Source organism: Crocuta crocuta, unplaced genomic scaffold (assembly GCF_008692635.1).
Source record: "Crocuta crocuta isolate KB4526 unplaced genomic scaffold, BGI_CrCroc_1.0 scaffold130, whole genome shotgun sequence".
Taxonomy (NCBI): domain Eukaryota; kingdom Metazoa; phylum Chordata; class Mammalia; order Carnivora; family Hyaenidae; genus Crocuta; species Crocuta crocuta.
Window position 1 is genome coordinate 6,441,478 of NW_027527920.1, and position 21,121 is coordinate 6,462,598.

Here is a 21,121-nt window from a genome sequence, read left to right on the forward strand (position 1 = left end):
AGGGCGAGGCCCTGTCACTAAGTTGGCTGTAACCCCGCCCTTCCCCCTTCGTCTCTTTAACCGTGATTTCCCCTGAGTCCCCTGAAGGCCGGGTGCTGCCCCGGCTCCTGCCTTCCTGGGCTCTCACCCGAATGAGGCTGACCGGTGGGGTAAGAAAACAAAGCACAGCACAGCGAGGCCAGGCAGTGATGGGGGCTCTGGGGCCACAGGTGGACAAGTCTGTCCACCCCCCGTTCTCTTCCCTCCTTGGAACTGCATTTCAGTCCAGCCCTGGAGGACGAGTAGGAGTTAGTTCGGAGACAAAGGGGTGAATGGGAAAGGTGTCAGGGTTGAGGGAACAGCCTGTACAATGGCTGGGAGGCAGAGAAGACTTGGCTCATTCAGGGAGCAGGGCATCACCTCCTGTGATGGAAACATGGATCGGGAGATGGGGGCGGGTGATCACGCTCTGCCCTTGCAGGGGTGCTGGTAGGACGGGATGAGGCGAGGCAAGGCTGAAGGCAGCGTGCCCTGCTCGGCTGATGCTGCAATGAAGTATTATTTCTTTTCTTTCTCAGAACTAAGGTGGTCTGGACCAGGGAGCTCTGGGTACCCCCGTACCCTCTTTATCCATCCTGCCATCCCCACTGCTTTCCCTACTATGCCCTCCTACCCCACCCCTGCAAAAGTTGGAGAAGGATTAAGAGCACATCCTTGGGAAGAGCCTTCAGCACAGCCCGACTGGATGCCTTTAACTAAGTCTGTGGGCAGGAGAGACTTTTTATCCCTTGCAAGTTAATGCAAACTGTTAGGGAGATAAATAAATGACAGGGCTGCCGATGGACTGTTGGGCTCAAAGGAGGGGAATTTGTCTCACTTTAGAAGAAGGACCTGGAGGGCTCAGCCCCATCGACTCGTTCATTGTGCTGTTATCTGCCAGAGAGGTGGTGACACCACAGCAATTAAGACAAACTTTAGTCTATAAGTTCGTGCCTGCAATCTCTGGCTTCAAAACAAGACAAATGATACCGCCAAGGGAGGAAACAAAGTCTTTTCCAGACTCTGTCCAAAGTCACAGCAAATATTTGTAGTTGTTCAGCAGAAAATCTGTCATTACGGGCCCGGGCTCTCCCTCCCCACCCCACCCCCATCCCACATAAAGGCATCTCAGTGGCCCACACGAGCCCAGGACTCCACCTGGCCTCCCCCCGAAGGGGCCCCGCCCAGCCAGCCCTGCCCCACAACACCTGCCTGCTCCCCAGTTTATGTGCACCCCTNTCTGCCCACCTGGGCTCCCCCACCAGCCCCTCCCCCCCCATCTCCACACCTGCTGGCCTTCGCCATACACGCCTCAGAGCCGAGGCCGGCCGCTTGCCACCTGCTTGTAGTGAAGACACCCCGACCCTCAGTATAGAAGTTAGGACCTGGTCCAGGTCCAGTCCTAGGAGTCCACCTGCCCCAGTGCGGGGTCAGGAACCGCTGGCTGCCTCCCTCCTTGCCTTCCTGCCCTCACTGCCACACAGCCTCCTCCCAGGACTCCCAGCCCCTGTTCTCCCTCTCACCCTCCCTCTGCACTGAGAACAGAGGCGCCCATCTTGATAGGGCCCAGACTTAGCTAAAGGACGAGGCTCTAATAGGGAATCTGGGAAGGAGCCAGTGGGACAGACCTCTTTGAGGCAGCATCACGGCCCTCTCTGGGCTCCCCCAGCCAATGTGGAGGCGGCTGTCCATCCCCTTCTTTTCTTTATTAATTTTTTCATGTTTTTAAACAAATTTTATGTCTTATTTATTTCTAAGAGAGAGAGAGAGAGAGAGAGACAGCATGAACAGGGGATGGTCAGAGAGAGGGAGATACAGAATCTGTATCTCCAGTCTCCAGGCTCTGAGCTAGCTGTCAGCAAAGAGCCCGATGCGGGGCTTGAACCCACAAACCGTGAGATCATGATTGATCTGAGCCGAAGTCGGTCGCTTAACCGACTGAGCCACCCAGGCGCCCCATTTCATGTTTATTTTGAGAGAAAGACAAGGAGANGCATAGACGGGATGCGGGGCTCGGCCATGAGATCATGACCTGAGCCGAGATCAAGAGTCATTCTCGGCCGAGAATGCTTAACCGCCGAGCCACCACCCAGGCGCCCCTGTACATCCCGTCCTGACCAACTTGTGTGATGGACAGGGCCCGGGAGAGCTGCCAGCCTGCCTCCCCAGCACGGGGAGCATATGCGTTCCTGAGAAGGTGTGGGCTTGTCCAGCTGGAACACAAGGCCCTAGGTCCTCGGCCTCCAGGCAGGGCCCCTGCAGCCTTCCCTACCGGCTTTGAGTGTTCAGCCCGCCTTGCACTTGCCTGACCATCTCCCACGGAGCTGGGCTCCCGGCCTGAGGCTCTGGGTCACACTGCTCTGGGCCACAAGGGCTGTCTAAGCGCATCTGGGAAACAAGGGTCCCACTGCCCTCCCTCTGTCCCCATTCTTTTTTGGAGGATCTCCAAAGCTCTGGGATCCTGTAGCCTTTATTTCGTGCCTGGGAAAAATGAAAGACAGAACCAGGAAGGGACAGTGGGCTGAGTGCCAAAGGGCCTTCTTGCCTCCACGCCAGGGCGGGCAGCACCTGCTTCCCAGTGTGGCCTGGGGACCCTGCAAAGATGCATGGGGTCCTAGAAACACTCCCCTGCAGGCTCCCAGGGGACCGAGGCTGCATCTCATGGGCTTCTGGTCTCCAGGAGGCTCTGGTTAGAAGGCAGAGGGTTGGAGCAAGAGTCCAGAACAGGACGACAGTGACAAGTTCTGGGGAGAGGGGGCTGCCCCAAGGGTCTGGGACCTGAACACCCCCTCCTTCCTTTCTCCCAGCCTTCCTGCCTGCCAGCCCTGCCCAGGCCTCGGGGAGAGAGGAGCCAGACTTATCCCTGCCCTGGAGGGGCTCACAGTTTGTACCCAGAGAAGGCAATAAAGAAACTTCCAAGAAGAGGTGCCATTTGGGAGGTCTGCTGGGAGGCGTGGGAGCTGGCCTCGTGGAGGGGGGGGGAGATGGCTGGGGTGGCATTCTGGGTGGAGGGAAGCCAAGGGCAAAGGCAGCTTGGCCTCAAAGGGAGGGGTGACTGAGCCTAACCAGGCATCCCCCAGAAACTACCCAGTTCCCCATCTTCCCAGGGCTTTGAACAGAAGGAAACTGAGACCTTGGGGGCTGCCCCAAAGCAGGAGGCTTTCAACATGGGGTCCCAGAGTGAGAAGGTTCCTGGGGTTCCAAACCCCAGTTGTGAACAAAGCCCCGTGTGTGTGCATGTGCGTGCACGTAATTCTGGGATAGAGTTTGTCACTTTCGCGGGATGCTCATGGGGGAGCCCCGGGCTCCAGAACACCAGGGCTGGGAGAAGCTCCGGGATCCAGTGAAATCAATACCTGCATCTACTGTGGTGCAAATGGATGCTCAGATGGAGACATACTCTGTTCGAGGCCGATCTGGAAGCCAGTCTGGAGCCTCCGTCTGCCCTCCAGAGCAGTATGTCCCAGCGGCACTGGGGGGTGGTGGTGGTGCTCTGCCTGTGAGAGCTGGGGGCTGGCCACAGAGCAGAGCCCTGGGCCCCTTCCCCTAGGTACTTGGAGCACCAGCGCATGCGTGCGCGCCGTCTCTATGCTTAGATGGAGGATGGGGCACCTGTGTGCGTAGGTGTGTGGAGCTGTGGCTAAGGTGGGGTTCTGAGTTCCAAACGGTAGTTTGCTACTTACTTGACAGGAGACCTCAGGCCACGTCTCTTGGCCCTTCTGTGCTTCAGTTTCTCCATCTGTAAAATGGGCAGATTAATGCTACCACCTACCTCACGGGATTGTCGTGAAGATGACTGTTGCCGATATAAGCCCTCAGCCCGGGGCTGGCATAGAACACCTGCTCCTTTTCTCCACCTCCCCTGGCTCCGGATTTAGGCACGGCAGGCTTGCTCGGTGCATCTTCTCAAAGCAAGGATGAGCGCTGAGCCTGGGTGGTGGCTGGTTCACATTCTGGGGTGGTCAGACCCCTCTGGGAAGCCCCCCAGCTTTCCCCGCTCCCTGAGCGCCTGACTTCCTTGGAAAGGACCTGGGGCCCGAATGCCCCCTCCTTCCATTCCATGCAGCCCTCCCTGCCCTAAGCACTGATTCAGGGAGCAGCGGCCTTGATGGCTTGGGCCTCATCCAATTCTGTGACCTTCCCAGCCCCAGGCAACAGCAGGTGCTCAGGAAGATGAGCACTCAGTCCGAGGCCAAGGGGCAGCTGGAGGCCGTTACCACCTTGAAAAGCGACTAAGAGTAACGGATCCTGCCGGGGGCGGGGGGCGCGGAGAGAAACAAAATGATGCCTCACGTAGGGTGACTCCTTCATGGGTGACAGACTGAGTGAGCATGGGCTGGTCACAGCCCTGCCACGTCAGCCACTCGGTCGACAAGCATTCGCTGGGCACCTGTCGGGCGAGGCTCTGTTCTTGGCACTGGGGATACCGTGTGAAGGAAACAGACCGGAATCTCGCCCTTGAGGAGTGTACGTCGGGGGCAGGAAGCGAGGAGGTAGCAGACAAACTGTAAACGCAGCGGTTTGTCACAGTCACAAATGCAGTGGAGGAAGGTGTGTAGGGAGAGGGAACAGGAGTCCCAAAGAGGTGTGGAGGGCTGAGGTTTTATATTCCTCTTTTCTAAGTTTATTTATTTATTTTGAGAGAGCACAGTGGGGGAGGGAGAGAGAGAGAGAGAGAGAGACAGAGAGAGAGAGGCAGAGAGACAGAGAGAATCCCAAGCAGGCTCCGCACTGTCAGCATGAAGCCTGACGTGGGGCTCAATCTTATGAACCGTATGATGACCTGAGCCAAAACCAAGAGTCTGGATGTTTAACCAACTGAGCCTCCCAGGCACCCTTGAGGGCAGCAGTTTTCAGTAGAGGGGTCAGGTCTGAACTCACTGAGATGCCCTCTGAACACGGATGGGTGTAGACGTGGGCCACGTGGGTATGTGGTGAGCGTGCTCTTACGCCAAGTACAAAGGCCTGTGTTGGTTGGCATAGCAGCTGCCAGTAATTTATCAACAGAATAAGTGCCTTCTGGCTCAGTGCAGCATGAGCTGCGCTGCTCCACGTGGTGCTACAGGGATTCCGGCTCCTTCCACGTGTGGCTCAGCCTCTCCCAGCACAGCCATTTCCCACTGAGCAGGAGAGAGAAAGGGTAGTGGACAAGGCAGCTTGGCACCTTAAGCTTCTTGGCCCCGAAGCAACATATAGTCTGTCCTTTCATTCCATTGACAAGCGCTGGTCATGGAGCCCCTTCAATGCAACGGGGACTGGGTGATGTCCTTCTGGACTGGGCAGGGCCTTCCGAGCAACAGCCCCTCCCTGTGGAGGGAGGGTGGACCTCCCGGGGTCTGTGAGATGTCTCTTGGGTGGCCCTGAGTGTGGAGTGTGCCTGCATGTTCAAGGGTCAGTGAGGACGCCAGGTGGGTGGAGTGCACTGGGTGACGGCAGTTGAGGTCAGAAATAACGAGGGCTGACTATAGGGTCATACGGGCCATTGCTGGGTCTCTGGCTTGTTGTGCAGGCAAGCCGAGCTCCGGGAGGGGGCCACCATCCACCTTGGTTCCACTGGCTCCCTCTAGCGGCTGTGTGGGGAACAGACTGCAAAGGGCAGGTGGGAGTGGGGAGCCTGGTGGGAGGCCGTTGAGGTGGTCCAGGTGTGGGGCCTGGGGTAAGGACAGGAGAGGTGGGGTTGATACATTTTGAAGGTAAAGACAGTAGTCTTCCAAGTGGGCTAGATGTCGGGTGTGAAGGAGAAAAAGGAGCCAAGGCCGAGGGCCAGCATGTCGGCTTGGGTGCTGGGGGGATGGAGAAGCCATGTACTGGGACGGGAAAGCGGTGGAGGTGGTTCTCAATGTGCGTGTGGCATCAGGAATGTGCTTCTGCGTGTGTGGAGACGCCACTTAGACCTGCAAGTGGAAACCCGAGCCTCTCAGCCTCAGTTCCTCGCCTGTAGAATGGGGGTAACCACACTTACCTGGGCAGGAGGACTCCCCGAGTGGATGGCTGTGAACGGGCCGAGATGAGCGAGGTTCGCAGGGCGCGGGGTCAGAGGCGGTGATGGGCAGCTTGCTGGCGGAGCCGGAGGGGCGTGTGGGAGTGGGAGACGGAAGAAGGGCCTCTCAGAAGCACTCGGGGCCTTTGCCCGCCTCTTGGTCTCCTGCTCCCTCCTCACCCACTGCCCCAGGACAGATCACAGTGTCAACAGAGCGTAGGACAAAAGCCAGTCGAGCAAGGAGCACACGACGTGGGTCTTGGGGGCCTGGATGTATCAATGGCTCGGCCGCTCCTTGCCAAGGACTTGGTCTGGGGACCTCCATGCCTCAGTCTGTTGTCTGTCAGATGGGCTGGGCTGTGGTCGGAAGCACTTGGGGTACCTGCAGGTGCCTGGGGAAGGGCAGCTGAGTGGAGCCACGCCCCCTCCCCCCCGCCCCAAGTACCACCCTCATGCGGGGAGGCCATCACAAAGCAGTAATACCTTTATTCCCATCAGTGATGCTGACAGGGTCTGACCCTTTACAAAGAAAAATGATAGGAAAAAGAGGGGCGGGCGCCTAGGAGCCTCCATTCTCAACGCCCCCAGCCCTCTGCCCACCCCCAGTCAGAGCCTCCAGACCAGAGGAGGCAAGGGCTGGCCACTCTTGAGGGCTCCCTGTGCTAGGCCATCTGCGGGCAGAGCCCAAGGTGAGAGCTGCGAAGCCCGGCCCGGCAAAACTCTTCTGGTGCAGACAGCAAACAGAAAGGGGGCGCGACAGGTGGGCTGTCCCCTTGGTGACGAGTCCTGGGCTTTCAGCGCCCCTCTGTGGCGTCACGGGGGCCCCTGCTGATTCCGCCTCTCTTCCAGCGCCCTGCACACCCACATGGACACGACGGTGGTGTTTCCGTCATTGAACTGCATGATGAACGGGTGGCCCTGTGGAGGGGAGGAGAGGCTGTGACACACATTCCCCAGACTCTGCACTTCATTACACTCAGTGAGGCTTGTTCTTGGCCCGGACCCTTTTCCTTCCCCCCACCAGCCCTGTGAGATAAGGACAGCTATGAACCCATTTCTCAGCTCACTGACTGAGTGAGGCCGGTGGGGTGGAGGTGACGTATCTGTCCATGGCACTCACTTGCTGCACGGCTCAGATTCTGCCTGGTGCTTGGCTACCTTCTCCTGAAAGCTGCCCTCGGGTGAGGGCCTGTCCCATCTCCACACGGCCTGGCCCCACATCACCCGCCACCACTCCCAACAGCTGCTGCCCAGAGTCCCAGTCCAGTTGCTGCCCAGAGATCAGAGAATCATCTTGTCTGAAGCTACGCCAATCCCTTCTAGTGTTCTTTGTCTACGGTTCTCTGGACAAGTCCCAGTGCACGGGCTGGGGGAAGGCCAATGCGCCAGGGCAAGGAGCAATATGCTGGTGGGTGCAGATCTGCTTCCTGGTGACGAGTTGGGGGCTGGACTTCGGAGGGGCCGGTACCATCTCTATGTGGCCTGGCTCAGGCTCTAACCTACTTTTTTTTTTTAAATGTTTTATTTATTTCTAGGAGAGAGAGAGAGACAGTGTGAGCAGGGGAGGGTCAGAGAGAGAGGGAGTCACAGACTGAAACAGGCTCCAGGCTCTGAGCTGGCAGTCAGCACAGAGCCCGACGCGGGGCTCGAACCCACGAACCGCGAGATCATGACCTAAGCGAAAGTCGGACGCTTAACCGACTAAGCCACCCAGGCGCCCCTGGGCTCTAACCTACTTAGCCCAGAGGCAGGCCAGGTTATATTTAGCCGGTCCCTTCCCGCGCTGTCCTGAGGAATCAGGATTCACACTCACAATCTTAGGGCCTCCTGGAAGTTCCCAGGGAAGGTCAGAAAAAAGCAGGGGCACTCAGAGTCACCCTGACCACAGGTCAAAGGAGAAAGGAAAACTGAGAAGCATGCCCCTTCCTCCTCTTCACCAAGCGGCTTCTCTGCTAAGGAACACACACCTGGCAGCTTCCTCCTCAACCAAAAGCGTAGCCTGAGACTCAGGGAGCCACGGTGGGTGAGCACAGGTTTGGGGGAGGCTCTCTGCTTCCTTCCCTTCTCCCCGCCTCCTCCTCTCCCTCCCCTGCACCCTCCGGCTTTCTGAGTCCTTCTTGGGCCCCCTCCTGCCTCCCCACGGGTATGAGCTGGGCTCCTGGCACTGCCTTCCCAGTATGCCCCCAGCCTGACCCGCAGCCCTGGGGGTGGCCAGCCACTAGCCCCATGCCTGAAGCTGCGTGGCCAGGAGGGATGCAGGCCCAGGGTGCGACGCCCTGGGTGTCCAGACCCCAGCGTCTGCAGGAGTCACCCAAGACCAGGCCAGGGGAAGGAGTGGGGCTGCCTGGTCAGGGCGGAGATGTCTCTGGGCACAGGAAGGAAGAGCATCCAGGCTTCCGTACCCTGGACTGATGCCGCATCAGTCACTGGCTCCCCCAGTTCGGGCAAGGAAAGCCATTCCCAGGAGCGTCCTGCACGGTCTGGCTCAGAGACACACAGAACACCGGCACGGGTGCAGGGAGGGAAGGCATTGAACTTAGAGGGTGCCAAGGGCCTCCAGCCCAGGGCAGGGACTCACCCAGGCCATCATGGGGCAAGGCCTGGAGCCCAGTCAGGTGCCTCCTGTGATCTGCTCGAGACATTGCGTGGGGCTCCCAACACAGCTGCGGGGCCGCTGAGGGAGCAGGTGCCCCTTGCGGGCTGCCGCTGGGTAAGGGGAGTGTGAGGCCAGCTGGGGGGGGGGGGTGTCCCACAGGCAGTGCAGACCTGGCTTGGGGGCCTCTATCTTGAGCCCCATTCGGAGTTCTCCCGCCGTAGCTCACACCGGCCTTCCTAAGTCGCTGCCTAAATAAAGGGAGTTCTTCCTGAACTCCGAGTGTCCACACTTCCTTTCCTGGAGGCTCGGGAGGGATGACCTTGTGCCCTTGCGAAGAACAAAGGAGAAGCTGTGCTCAGGAGCCGACGGGCCCCCTCCCCCCAAGCCCGGGGTAGCACAGTGTCACTTTCCCAGAATGCCCGGTGACTTTGGGGCCCATATGCTCCATCTCTGTTATCATCTGTTCGGGGAACAAGCAGAGCGGAACTGCAGGAGGGGAGCGAGGAGCGGTCCTTCCGTTACGGGCAGGCTGACGGCCGCGCCGCGGGAAGCGTTTGCCCAGGTGCCCTGGGAGGCGCAGGGAGCCGGTGGCATCCGCTGCGCCGGGGAGGCTCTGCCCCTTTCCCGCCCTTCTTGGCTGGGAGGTGACTCTTCCGTCCTGCGTATCTCTGATGCTTTACGCCCGCCTGAAGGGAGTGACCCGGACAAGTGGCCTCGTCCCCAGCTACTGCTGGCTGGCTTGGGGGAGATGAGTGGAGGAATCACAGAGGGAGGCGGAGAGGACAGACGGACTGATGGACATGGAGAGGGAGACCCCAGCCTGTCTAGGCATCCGGGCCTGTGATGTGTGAACTTGGGAGCTGCTGGCGGTGGCCCACCGTGGGACTGCACGTACCAAGAAAGCCGGTGGGCGGGACAGGAGAGCGCAGAGAGCAGCAGTGGACACTGGGGCCGCGATCCCGGCCTGGCGGCAGCTCTGCCGACAGAGCCCATGAGCCCCTCGCAGCCCGTGGAGAGGCACTAAGTCACAGGTGGGCACTATGCTCGCCACTGTACAGATGAGGAAACAGGCCGCTGGCTCCCGGCCCACCTGCCTGGGCTCCCAGAGCTGGGGCTGGGCCACAAATCTCTGTAACCCAGCTGGGGCTCTCCTAAGCTGACCGGGGGTGTCCAGAAGTGGGGAAATCAACACCCAGATCGTGATCCCCATCACCTGATTTCTGCCACATGATTCAGCTCCTCCTGGACAGAGGTGGGCCCGAGCCTGAACTGCCCCAGGTCCTGACCTCTGTCAGTGCTGTCCCTGGGACACACTGGGAGAATGCTCACTCTGTCATGGTGGCAGGTCACTCTCACTCGATCTCCCCATCCCCATCAGCCTGTGTGGGGGAGCAGGAAACGTATACCATCATCCCATTTTACAGAAGAGGAAACTGAGGCCCAGGGAGAGATGTGGTTGGTTAAGTGCTGGGGCTGAACTCCAGTCTTCTGGTTTCTGTGCTGGTGCTTCTTAGGGCTGGACTGTGTCCCCTGTGACCCAGGCATTTCCTCTTTACAATACGGCGGCCCTCCTCCAGCCCTGCGACATGCGCGAGGCAGGAACTCCTCATGAGTTTAATGAGCAAACAAAATCCAATGGATGGTTCTGAGAAAAGTATGACAATCACTCAGCCACTCAGAGGCGCCTGGGTTCCCAGGTGGCTCCGGACAGAGCTGGGCAGACACCGGCACAGCCAGATGCTCTAGGAGTCCTGGCAAGGCCAGATGCTGGAGATGGACGGACGCTGCACCCTAAATAACACCGGGTCCAGCACCATGGATACGTGCTCTGTGCCAGGCACTCGCCAAGGGCTTTGTCCTGATTTTCCCATGGAATCCCCGCGCTCGCTCTGGAGGTGCACCCAGCTCTGTGCGCCCACCTTCCAGATGAGGAAACAGACACTCAGAGGCCTGTCCAAGGTCAGTGAAGCGAGTGGCTGCACCTGCAACCGGAGAGCTGACCTCTCGGGCCTCTGCTGGGGTCTCCGTGAGGCCCCCGGGGGCTTGAGCCTCCTGCCACACCCATCCCTCCCCAGGCAGCAGGATCCAGGTGTGGACACGCTCTCGCAGCCACACTGTGCTACAAGGAACGGAGGGAGTGTGGTGTGGCCCGCCTGGTGACAGAGCCGGGACACCACATGCAGCTCCTGCCCCCTCCCCCAAGGTGGCCGCCCCAGGCACCCGGGCCTCTGTCCTCCAGCCAGCAAGTGTGTTAGCGGCCACTCTGCAGAGCCTAGCGGGGCGCGTGCCAGGCTGGGGCTGCTGCTGGTCTCGCTGGCCTCGTCACCGGGCGGTGGCAGCCACTCTCATTTCCTGGATTCCCTCAGGGCTGACTGCAACAACGACAGCGGCGAGGGTTGAAGTATTATGGCCCACAAACTTCGCCACAGAAGACGGAGGCGTAAGGAAGGGAAAAGGATGGGGCTGCAAGTGTAGGAAGGCCCCAAAAGTGGGATGCGGGGGAGAGCGAGAGGGACGGGCCAACAGCAGCAGCAGGCAGCTGGTGTCACCTGGTGCAGACGAGGCCGTGTGGGGCCGAGAAGCGGATCGTGCTGGTGCAACGCGGGGCTCGGGTGGAAACTAAGGACTCAGGAGGAATTGAACTGCTCCTTCGATTGGGCAGAGTGACCGGTGTTCTGTCATTTGTGACTCTCTGTCCCTGTAATAATGTCCCTGAGTTTTTCCCACGATTTCACTGTGATGAGATACCATCCCAACAGCAGGGTGCTCCGGAGTCCCTCCTACGTGGGCAGCGCTCTGCCCTCTGCCAAGGGGGCAGGGAGCCCGGGAGGGGGTTAGTGTGCCCACCGTGTGGGTGGGCAATGGAGGCCCCAAGCCTGTGGTGGTGGTAAATCCTGCCGGATTCTCGCGCTCTGCCCTTTGTTGGGTTTTGACTTTTTCCCAAATGGGAATTTACCCATTTGAGGTTTTCACGCTTTCTTCTCTTGTATAATTTCCTAAAAAGCATCATGCATTTGAATCCTTTATTAATATGCAATGTTGGCACATAGTAGGCCCTCAATTAGTAGCAGGCCTGTGGCATGACAAAGTCACTGCATATTCTGTATGTCTGCATCTACTTGCCAAGCACTTGCTATGCGCCTTCTGGCTGCCTTACATCTGCACATGGCCTTGAACCCTCCCAACACCCCCATTTTCAGACAAAAGAAACTGAGGTGCCAAGAAATGTGACATGGGTCAAGGTCATAGAGCAAGAAAGTGGCAGACTTGGGGTCTGAATCTAAGACTCTTTTCTGTCATGGAGGACATCAACTCCTGTGTGCCTTGAGGTCAGGCACAGTGAGTTCCAAATTTCTACTTTTTAAAAAGAATATCTTGTACTTTACAGGTGCTCAACAGGTGATTTTTTTTTTTTTTTTTTTTTAAATTTTAGAGAGAAAGGGGGACAGGGGCAGAGAGAGAGAGACTCTTAATCAGGCTCCACGTTCAGCGTTGATCCCACGTGGGTTGATCCCACACCCCTGAGATCATGACCTGAACTGAAATCAAGAGACGGACACTCAGGGTGCCTGGGTGGCTTGGTCGGTTAAGCATCTGACTTCAGTTCAGGTCATGATCTTGCAGTTTGTGAGTTCGAGCCCCGCACTGGGCTCTGTGCTGACAGCTCAGAGCCTGGAGCCTGCTTCAGATTCTGTGTCTCCCTCTTTCTCGGTCTCTCTGTCTGTCTCTAAAAAATAAACATTAAAAAAAAAAAGGAGAGATCGGACACTCAGCTGACTGAAACACCCAGGTGCCCCTCAACAAGTGATTTCTAATTGTTAACTGCAGTTAGGGTGCCTTTAAAAAGGCATATGTGTCCCTCTCCTGTTCAAAGTCCAATGTGTTAGGCACTTCTATTCAAATAATTTACTCAATAATCAGCAGTTCTAAGCATTAATAGTATCTCCATTTTATAGATGAAGAAACTAAAGCACAGAGAGATTGAGGAACCTGCCCGAGGCCATATAGCTGGACTTGCTAGAATGCTGTCTCCAGAGCCCATGGCCTCAGCCATCGTGCTGTCCTGTGTCACCAGTGCCAGGGCTGGAGGATGGCGGTATCCACCCTGCAGGCCAGCCTGCTCTCAGAGCAGCCCGGGCGGTCTATCTGATAACCCAGCCTCCCTGCTTCTCCAGGCTTTCTCCTTGGGTCTAGAATCCAGCGAAGCAGGAAAACTAAGGCCCAGTGCCTGGAAACTTTCCAGGGCTGCAGAGACCAGACCCTACAGGTAAGCACAGAGAGAACAATCAAGAACAGGGTGTCCAACAGGGGACGGGACCCCAAACCGGAGATCTCACTCTACGGGGCCTTTCTTCGTGTCTCCTCCCAAAAGCTGCCATTCCTCCCAGACAGAACTGTGCAAACACCTTCCTGCTGGCCTCTCTAGAGGATACACTTGTTCTGCCATGCGTTGGATCATTTGAACCCATTTTATCCTAACACTAGACTGGAGAGCACTCAAAAGCAAGGCAACACGACTCACATAGCAGCTGCCAAGGAAAGGGAATTGGACTGATTGGTGAGCTATGGGGTCTCCCCAGGAGCCTGATGCCAGGCTGAGAAGCACCACAGGCTGGGGGTGGGGGTGGGGTGGGGGTGGGCAGGCTTAGCCAGAAGGCGCTACAAGCTGAGGCTGCTCTAGACTCTGGGAGGGCCCTCTCTGGACCCCAGGACTCCCCTCCCACAGGGTGAGCCTGCGGCCACCAGACACTCCTCTCCCACCAGGGAGGCTGCGTGGGAGAGAATGCCAGGGGCCCAGGAGGCTGCTGCAGCAAGCAGTCCAGCCACGTCTAAACCAAGTCAAGGCCTCCCGGGTGAGCTGGCAGGCGCAGTCTGGGGATTAGGTGGGGCCTGTGAGGGGCGATCTGAGAGGCACAGGGGCACGTCAATACACTGCCCAGCACTCCGCCTTTCCTTGACGGGCCTGCAAGCCTCGCCCGGGAGGCTCTCTGCACGTGCCTTCAGGGTCCCAGCCCTAGCGGCGGGGCTAAGGCTTCAGTCCCTTCTCAGCAATAATGGCGCAGCAGTAGGACTACACGCGACCTCAGAGACCAGGGGAGCCGCAGGATGTGAGGCGTGCTGGGGCTTCTACCTGTTCGATTCAAGTTGTTAAGAAACATTTTAACTGTATTTGTAAAAACCTAATTAAAAATAACATGTGCGGTCAGATGCTTAAGTCAATATGTCACACTGAATACTGGCAGTCCATTACCACGCCCCGTGATATTAACTTATTTTTTGCAGCTCTTGGAGTAAAGTCAGTCTACCTGTTAGATCTGTGCATATTTCTGACCTTCTTATATGTGGGGTGACAACTAGGAGGGGCTGCTCTGGTGCACGCAGGGCTGTGATGTCCACTCACACTGTAATGACCCATCGAACTGTGTGAGCGTGACCTCAGAGCCAGGTGCACTGAGCCCATGGAGTGCGTCTGCCCAGTGGCTGCCACGCGATGCCCAGCAAGGCGGAGAGGGTCGAGGCTGCTCTGAGTTTCTGAGGGCGTCAGTTCCAGTAAGCTCTGAGTACCTCTTGTCTGACCCACAGATGTTCGTAAGCGACTCACGCGAACAGTTGCTATTACTGTCAGTGACTAAAGTGTGAAATAAAAAGTTTTCTGCTACTCCCTTTTTAAAGCTTCTATATGGGTTTAAGCGATGCCTTAGCTGAGCAGGCACCCGGGGAAATCAGGGTTTCCGTGATTCCGTGCTACTGAGACAAGAGCAGAGAGAAACCGAAAGCTGATGGCGTTACAATTGTAACTGTCACCTACGAGCCCGGCTCTCAGATTTTTGTGTCCTTCAAGAAAGATCTCATAAATGACCTTAGAAAGAAGTGTCGACAATGAATACTAATACATTCATGCTAAGAAAAAAACCCTCTTTTTTTCTATATTGAGATCCTGCATTAATTTTATATCATAAAAAGCATTCCTCTGCTAAAGGTTCAAAACTACATATTGAATCCCTACTTACTGAGGATGGAAGTTCAGCTTAGAGAGCAAAATGACTTATAAAGGATGCACAGATGTCCGACGTCTGTGCACCTGCTGACAAGTGGTGAGGCAGCGGGCAGCCTTTATGATATTAATTACATGACATAATAAGTCCTAATCAGCCCTGGGGTCAACTCTGCCTTCCAGGCCGGGCATGCCAGGCTTGTCACTGGGGGGAGCTGGGGAGAGAGGTGGCTGGAGAGGACCCCCATGAAGGACTCAGCAGGGAAGAGCTGAGGTACCTCAAGAGAAGTCCTTCTTTCTGTCCCTGTGTAGGGTAATGCGAGGAGCCCCGGACAAAGAATTGGCAAACATCGTGTTGTCCCACAGTGATGGCTTGGGGACCACAATCGCCTGAATGCAGAGGAGAGACTACTACGGGGGGTGGGGGTGGTGCGGGGGAGCTCCATTCCCCCCAGGCTTCATCACTGCACCGGAAGGGCTTCTGTGGTTATTACTCTCCTGAGCCCTGCCCCCCACAGAGGAGGAATGGCAACACCGGAGGAAGGACCAGACGCAATGAGCTCAGGGGTCTCCTGCCCACCAGGAGGGCGCTTTCTGGCCTGCCCTCTTATAGGAGAGGTCTGAGATTGCTCACCCCGGGACTCAGTAAATTCCCAGCAAGGCCACTGGGGCCACAAGGTAAGCAAGTCCTTTAATCCAGGTCTTTACAGAAGTATAGCTGATACTTGCTTTCCACCGTCTCCTGAGTCCTGTTTCCCAGCTGGTTTTGAAGACAAGGACGACGTTTGCTGGCCTCCTCTCTCCCACCCGATACCACCGCACTCTCTTCCTCTTGGGGGGGGGGGGTGGCTTCACAGACACAAGTGGGCAGTGTGAGGGGTGGTTAATTACTCCTCTGCATAGAACACTTTGGGGGTGCAGCCATGAGATGAGGGTGTGAGCCTTGTCTCTGTACAGCTAGTGTGGGATCTGTTTACTTAGCTTGACTTTCTAGAATGTGCTTTCTCAGCCTCCAATTTCTAAAGCTTCTCCCTGGGTGGGGGTGGGAGGGGTCCCTTCCAGCACTTCATTTTCTTTCAAGACCTAAGGAACAGTCTGCAGCTGTGACATGCCATTTCAATCAACCTTCCTGAGTTTATCCTTCACAATTGCTACAGAAATAGATGTTCCTCCCCAAATATTCAATTATTAGCAGCAAATTGCTTACGTCTAGCCACCCTAGACTGTACACAGGCATCTAAGGGGGTCAAGGAGCTCTCCACCTTTCATCTGAGCAGATCTATGTGCTCCTACACAGAGTAATTGGTCAGAAAATGGCCCATCGAGAGAACAAGATGTTTCTAGAGGTCTCCGTGAGTCATTCTAGGGCCTGTGCAGTGTGGGACGGGAACGCGACCCAGGGTGGCTTCAGAGGGCCATGGTGAGGGGGGTAAACATGCGGGATGCCAGCACTCCTGAGTCTGGGTCAGAGGAAGCTGGCCCATGAGAGTGGCAGAATGATGCCTCTGGCCCATTGAAGGGGGGCTGCGGTGGCTGCCGGGCAGGGAACTGGGGTAGGACTGGGGAGGAAGCTGGCTCCCCCATGCAGTGTCTCAGGGTGGGCAGATGCCCAGAGGAGTCGGGATCAGAGGCAACCAGAGGGAGAATGGGGGTCTTACTCCAACAATGCTGAGGACTCTTGCCTGAGAGGCTGAATGTGTAACAGGTCCAAGCAGTGAATACGGGGCCATTTACCAATTCTAGATGTTTAAGGTTTGTCTCTTGGGGTGATGGCTGTGTGGTGGTGGAGGTTTAAAGACTCAATGCTCAGAAGGATGGATTCTCTCCCACCCTCTTTTTTCTCCCTACCTCTCGAGATCTGATGTTTGAACTTGGGGACCTTTGCTGTGTGTATGAATGTGCTCGTGTGTGTGTGTGTGTGTGTGTGCACGTGCATGTGCATGTGAGCTTGTGAGCATACAAAAGGCAGGGGGTAGGCAATGAGAACCAGCACAATTTCTGGCACACAGTGGGAATGCAGTATGTTTGGAATAATTTTGACAGTCAATGAAGAGACGATGAGAGACTAAAATAGCCTAAAAGCCTTCCTTTTACGTGGCCCTTGCCCTGCCAGATAAAATGGAACAGCTGTAGAAAGCATAGCTGAACTCATAAGAAAGAAAGGGAATCCATAAATGCTAACAATGAGGAAGGAACTGAAAGTCAGAATTTTAAGTGAGTGGAAGTCTTATGGCTTCACGGGGGTTAGTGGTTCCAGGAATGCAGTCCTGGCAAGTGTGAAGAACTAAGCAGAAAGAGGAGACAAGGTCCCCAAGGGGGCTGGCCCTGAGACCCTGAACAAAGCTGAGACTACAGAAGGGGTAGGCTATAAAAAGTCTGCCCATCAGCAAAGGGGACAATAAAGTGGCTCTGTGGAGAATCACCCAGGAAACATAAAAATAGGGCACAGCCTTGTGTAGGTGGGGCCCAGTGTACTACCTCTGTTGTCTGAGAACCCCAGGTTGATAAAGTAACAGAATATTGATCTTGATCTAGTGATACTCCGGAATGTCTGTCAGAAGCACATGAAAAAACTATTCTTGGGCAATTATTCTGAAATTCAAGAATTTCCACAGTAACAGACTCTACTCAGTATGAGCTTATGGTAAAAATTCCAAAGCATGTGAGGCAATAATTCACCATGGACAAGAATGCGCAGACAAAACACATATAGGAAGATGAGAGTTCTTAGAACTGAGATAATGGAAAAATAACTAGGAGGGAAAATGTAAAAAAGTATATATTTGGAAAGATTAAAGACATACAAGAAACTGAAGTACTAAGAAAATAATAAGATATTATGAGAAAGAGAACAGAAATTTGAAAAAGAATTACATGTAACTTATAGAAATAAAACATATAGTCTCTGGAAAAAACAAAAGAAACTGTGTACAGATGAGCCAGACAGCAGACTAGATACAGCTGAAGAGAGACTTAGTAAGCTAGAAGGATGGTATGAGAAAATTATAGACAGTGTGTGTGTGTGTGTGTGTGTGTGTGTGTGTGTGTTCTTGTGTGTCATGTTTTCTTTAATGTGAAAGAGAAAGCCCCAGAAAACAGACCAAGACAAGACTGGATGTGTGGGGTTGGAGTGATATCCAGAGACAGCTGAAAATTTGTGGGAACTGATGAAAAGACAGGAATTCTCAGATTTAAAAAATCACAATGATCTCCAAGTAGGAAAAATATAATGAAACCTACACCTAGGCAAATTGCAGGGAAACTGCAGAATGCCAAGAACAGAGATGTTAAAAGCAACCAGGGATAAAGACACATTGCCTACAAAAGGTGGCATTTAGGCATCCAGCAGACTCTCCCAGCAAGAGTAGAAGCCAGGGGACAATAGAGTATGTTTACTAAGGTCCTGGGAAAAATGGTCAAGTCCAATTAAACTAACAATCAAGAGTCAGGACAAAGTGAAGGCAATCCTAAACAAAAACTCAGAAGTTTTACCACTCAGATACTCTCGGACAGAACTCCTAATGGAGGAAGCACAGTGCTATAAGGAACAAGGAACAAAGAACTGGTAAGCCCTTGGATAAATCTAAATAACCACTGATTATGTATATAATGACAAGGATAGTGATGACTGGTTTTAAGGATCTGAAAACAAGGCGACAATGAAATCCTGGACTGTGATGACATGTAAGAAGGGACCGATGAGACACTTGTGAGGTCCTTATGTCTGGGGAGAGAAAGGCAATGGGCAGAGAGTGCTGGCTGCCTCTCAATAACCCTTCTCTCTTCCTCCTTTGTGATACAAACCCTGATTTTAATGAGGAACACTGCTACCCAGCAAAGCAACTGCACACCCTGCCTCCCTTGTGGCTACTTGTGGCCAATGCCCTGTGAGCACGTATGCTGTGTGCCAGCTCCTAGGACTGTCCTGAAGAGAAGGGGCAAGCTTTTCAACTGCCCTTTCTCATTCCTGCTGGCTGGAGCTCAAATGCCCCTTGGCTAGTAAAATGGAAAGAGCTGCCACACTAGTCTGGGCACCCTACTTCCTGCCTTCTTCTACATGAGGGAGAATGCCCTGTGGTCTTCTTTAAGCTGCTGTTTGTTTTTTATGCTATGCAACTGAAACGAATTCTACCTACTATAAAGGTCAGGCATTGAGCCTGAAGCTGAGTCTTGTTTGGGAGGGTGTGTTTAGTAAGTAACCTTAAGCTTTGCTAAGTTAGATAAGCGTCCGACTTTGGCTCAGGTCATGATCTCGTGGTTTGTGGGTTCGAGCCCTGCGTGGGGCTCTGTGCTGACAGCTAGCTCAGAGCCTGGAGCCTGTTTCAGATTCTGTGTCTCCCTCTGTCTCTGACCCTCCCCTGTTCACACTGTCTCTCTCTCTCAGAAATGAATAAAACGTTAAAAAAATTAAAAATAAATTAGGGATAATCAATGAGAGGCTTGAAATGGAATGTAATTTCTAAACCAATGGAAAGAATAAGAGGGAAAGAAACAAAAACCCCAACAGAGTGGGAAAAAAGAAGTAAAAAAAAAGTACTGTAGAGAGAAAGTACAAAATATGATAGGAGAAAAAAAATTCAAGCATACCAATAAGCAATGCATATAAATGATTAAACCGGTTAAGTAAGAGACCAGGATGAAATTAAACACACCAACAACAAAATGCAGGGATTTGCTTACAACACCAGAGCACAGAAATGAGGAGAACAAAGGCAAAGAAAAACACACAGTAGACAAATACAAACCAAAATAGGATTGCACAGGTTTATAAATAGCAGACAGAAAGAAAACTTGAAGCAAAATATATTTGAGACTTCTCACATAAAGGCAAAAGAAACACTTTGAAATGAAGATACGGCAGTTTGGCACAGGTATCCTAACAGCAAACACACAAACAGAGGAAGATTTTAACACAGCTCTCCTAGTAACTGAGAGAGAAAATGGGCAGAAAATGAGGCCCCAAAGTATTTGAGTCACACAGTTCACACGTTTCATCTATAGGCTGTAAAGAGGACCTTGCATTCAACAATGAGAGGATACACATTCCTTTCAAGCAAAGGCGAAACACAGGGAGAAAAATCAACCATGTAATAAGGGAGTCTCAACAAACACAGATTTGCTATGACACCAGCTATGTATGCTGACTGGTGATGCATGAAAGGTAGGTAACAATCAAAAGAGAGTAAAACATCTGAGTATTTGCAAATAAAAAACAATACTTCTAAATAATTCATGGGTCAAAAAAGAAATCCTAATTGAAATTAGAAATGACTTAGACCTGAGTGACAGTGAAGACACTACCTGGAAATTTTTGTGAGATACAGCTAAAATAATTATTAGAAGGCAATTGACAGCATTATATGGGTATATCAGGGGGAAAAGACTGGAAATGTATGAAGTAAGTGTCAAAAGAATATAAACAAATTGTAAACAGTACAAAAAGCAAATCCAAAGAAAACCTGAGACAGCAAATAATAAGAATGCAAAGGGATTAAATAGAAAGCTATCAAAGAGATGATAAATTCAATCAAGTACTGGTCCTTTAAAAACTAGTAAAGCAGGGGCCCCCGGGGTGGCTCAGTCAGTTAAGCATCTGACTCTTGATTTTAGCTCAGGTCATGATCTCACGGTTTGCGAGTTCGAGCCCCACATCAGGCTCTGGGCTGACAGTGCGGAGCCTTCTTAGGGTTCTCTCTCTCCCTCTCTCCCACCCTCAAAAATAAATAAAAAAACGTTAAAAATAATCTATTAAAAATTAGTAAGGCAGACTAACCTCTGATGACATTGATACAGACACAAACATCTTCAGGAATGAAAAGAGGATACATAACCACAAATCGAGAAAACAAAAATAAGGACATTCTATACGAATGACATGAGGCCAACATACTTGAAAAGGCAGAGTGATGACCCAGTAGCAGAGGGAGCAGGGATATGGGTAGATATAATGGGGGGCGTGGCGGCGGTGGGAAGAGTGATGATGGTGGTTGACTGGGAGGTGCCGAAGAACCCTGGCAAAGCATCACTCCAGGAGGTGGGTCATGAGTTCTGAGCCCTGGTATCACATTTTAACTTTTAAAAGAACTTCCTGGAGTGGGGGTGAGGGTGGGCATCTGGGTGGCTCAGTCGGTTAAGCGTCTGACTTTGGCTTAGGTCATGATCTCGCGGATCATGAGTTCCAGCTCTGCATCAGACTCTGTGCTGACAGCTGAGAGCCTGGAACCTGCTTCGAATTCTGTGCCTCCTTCTCTCTCTGCCCTTCCCCTGCTCACACTCTGTCTCTCTGTCTCTGTCTCTCTCAAAAATAAATAAACAAAAAAAATCTTAAAAAAAAAAAAAACAAAACTTCCTGGGGCCCTGGCCAGCTCAGTCAGTTAAGGATCCAACTCTTAGTTTTGGCTCAGGTCATGATCTCATGGTTCATGAGGCTGATCCCTGAGTTGGGATCCATGCTGACCGTGTGGAGTCTGCTTAGGGGAGTCTCTCTCTCTCTCTCTCTCTCTGCCCCTCACCCATCAAAATAGATACATTA

At 53.6% G+C, this 21,121-nt stretch overlaps 1 protein-coding gene across 3 annotated transcripts in view; it reads right to left on the reverse strand.

Moving 5' to 3' along the window:
• Window positions 1–6,466: 6,466 nt before the first annotated feature.
• Window positions 6,467–21,121, reverse strand: part of MAP2K5 (mitogen-activated protein kinase kinase 5) — a 266,228-nt gene continuing 251,573 nt past the window's right edge. For all 3 annotated transcript variants that reach the window (XM_077746645.1, XM_077746636.1, XM_077746628.1), the window contains one exon: window positions 6,467–6,916. In XM_077746645.1, coding sequence (XP_077602771.1) covers window positions 6,812–6,916 — 105 coding nt within the window. In that variant the 3' untranslated portion in view covers window positions 6,467–6,811. The remainder of the gene's footprint in view (window positions 6,917–21,121) is intronic.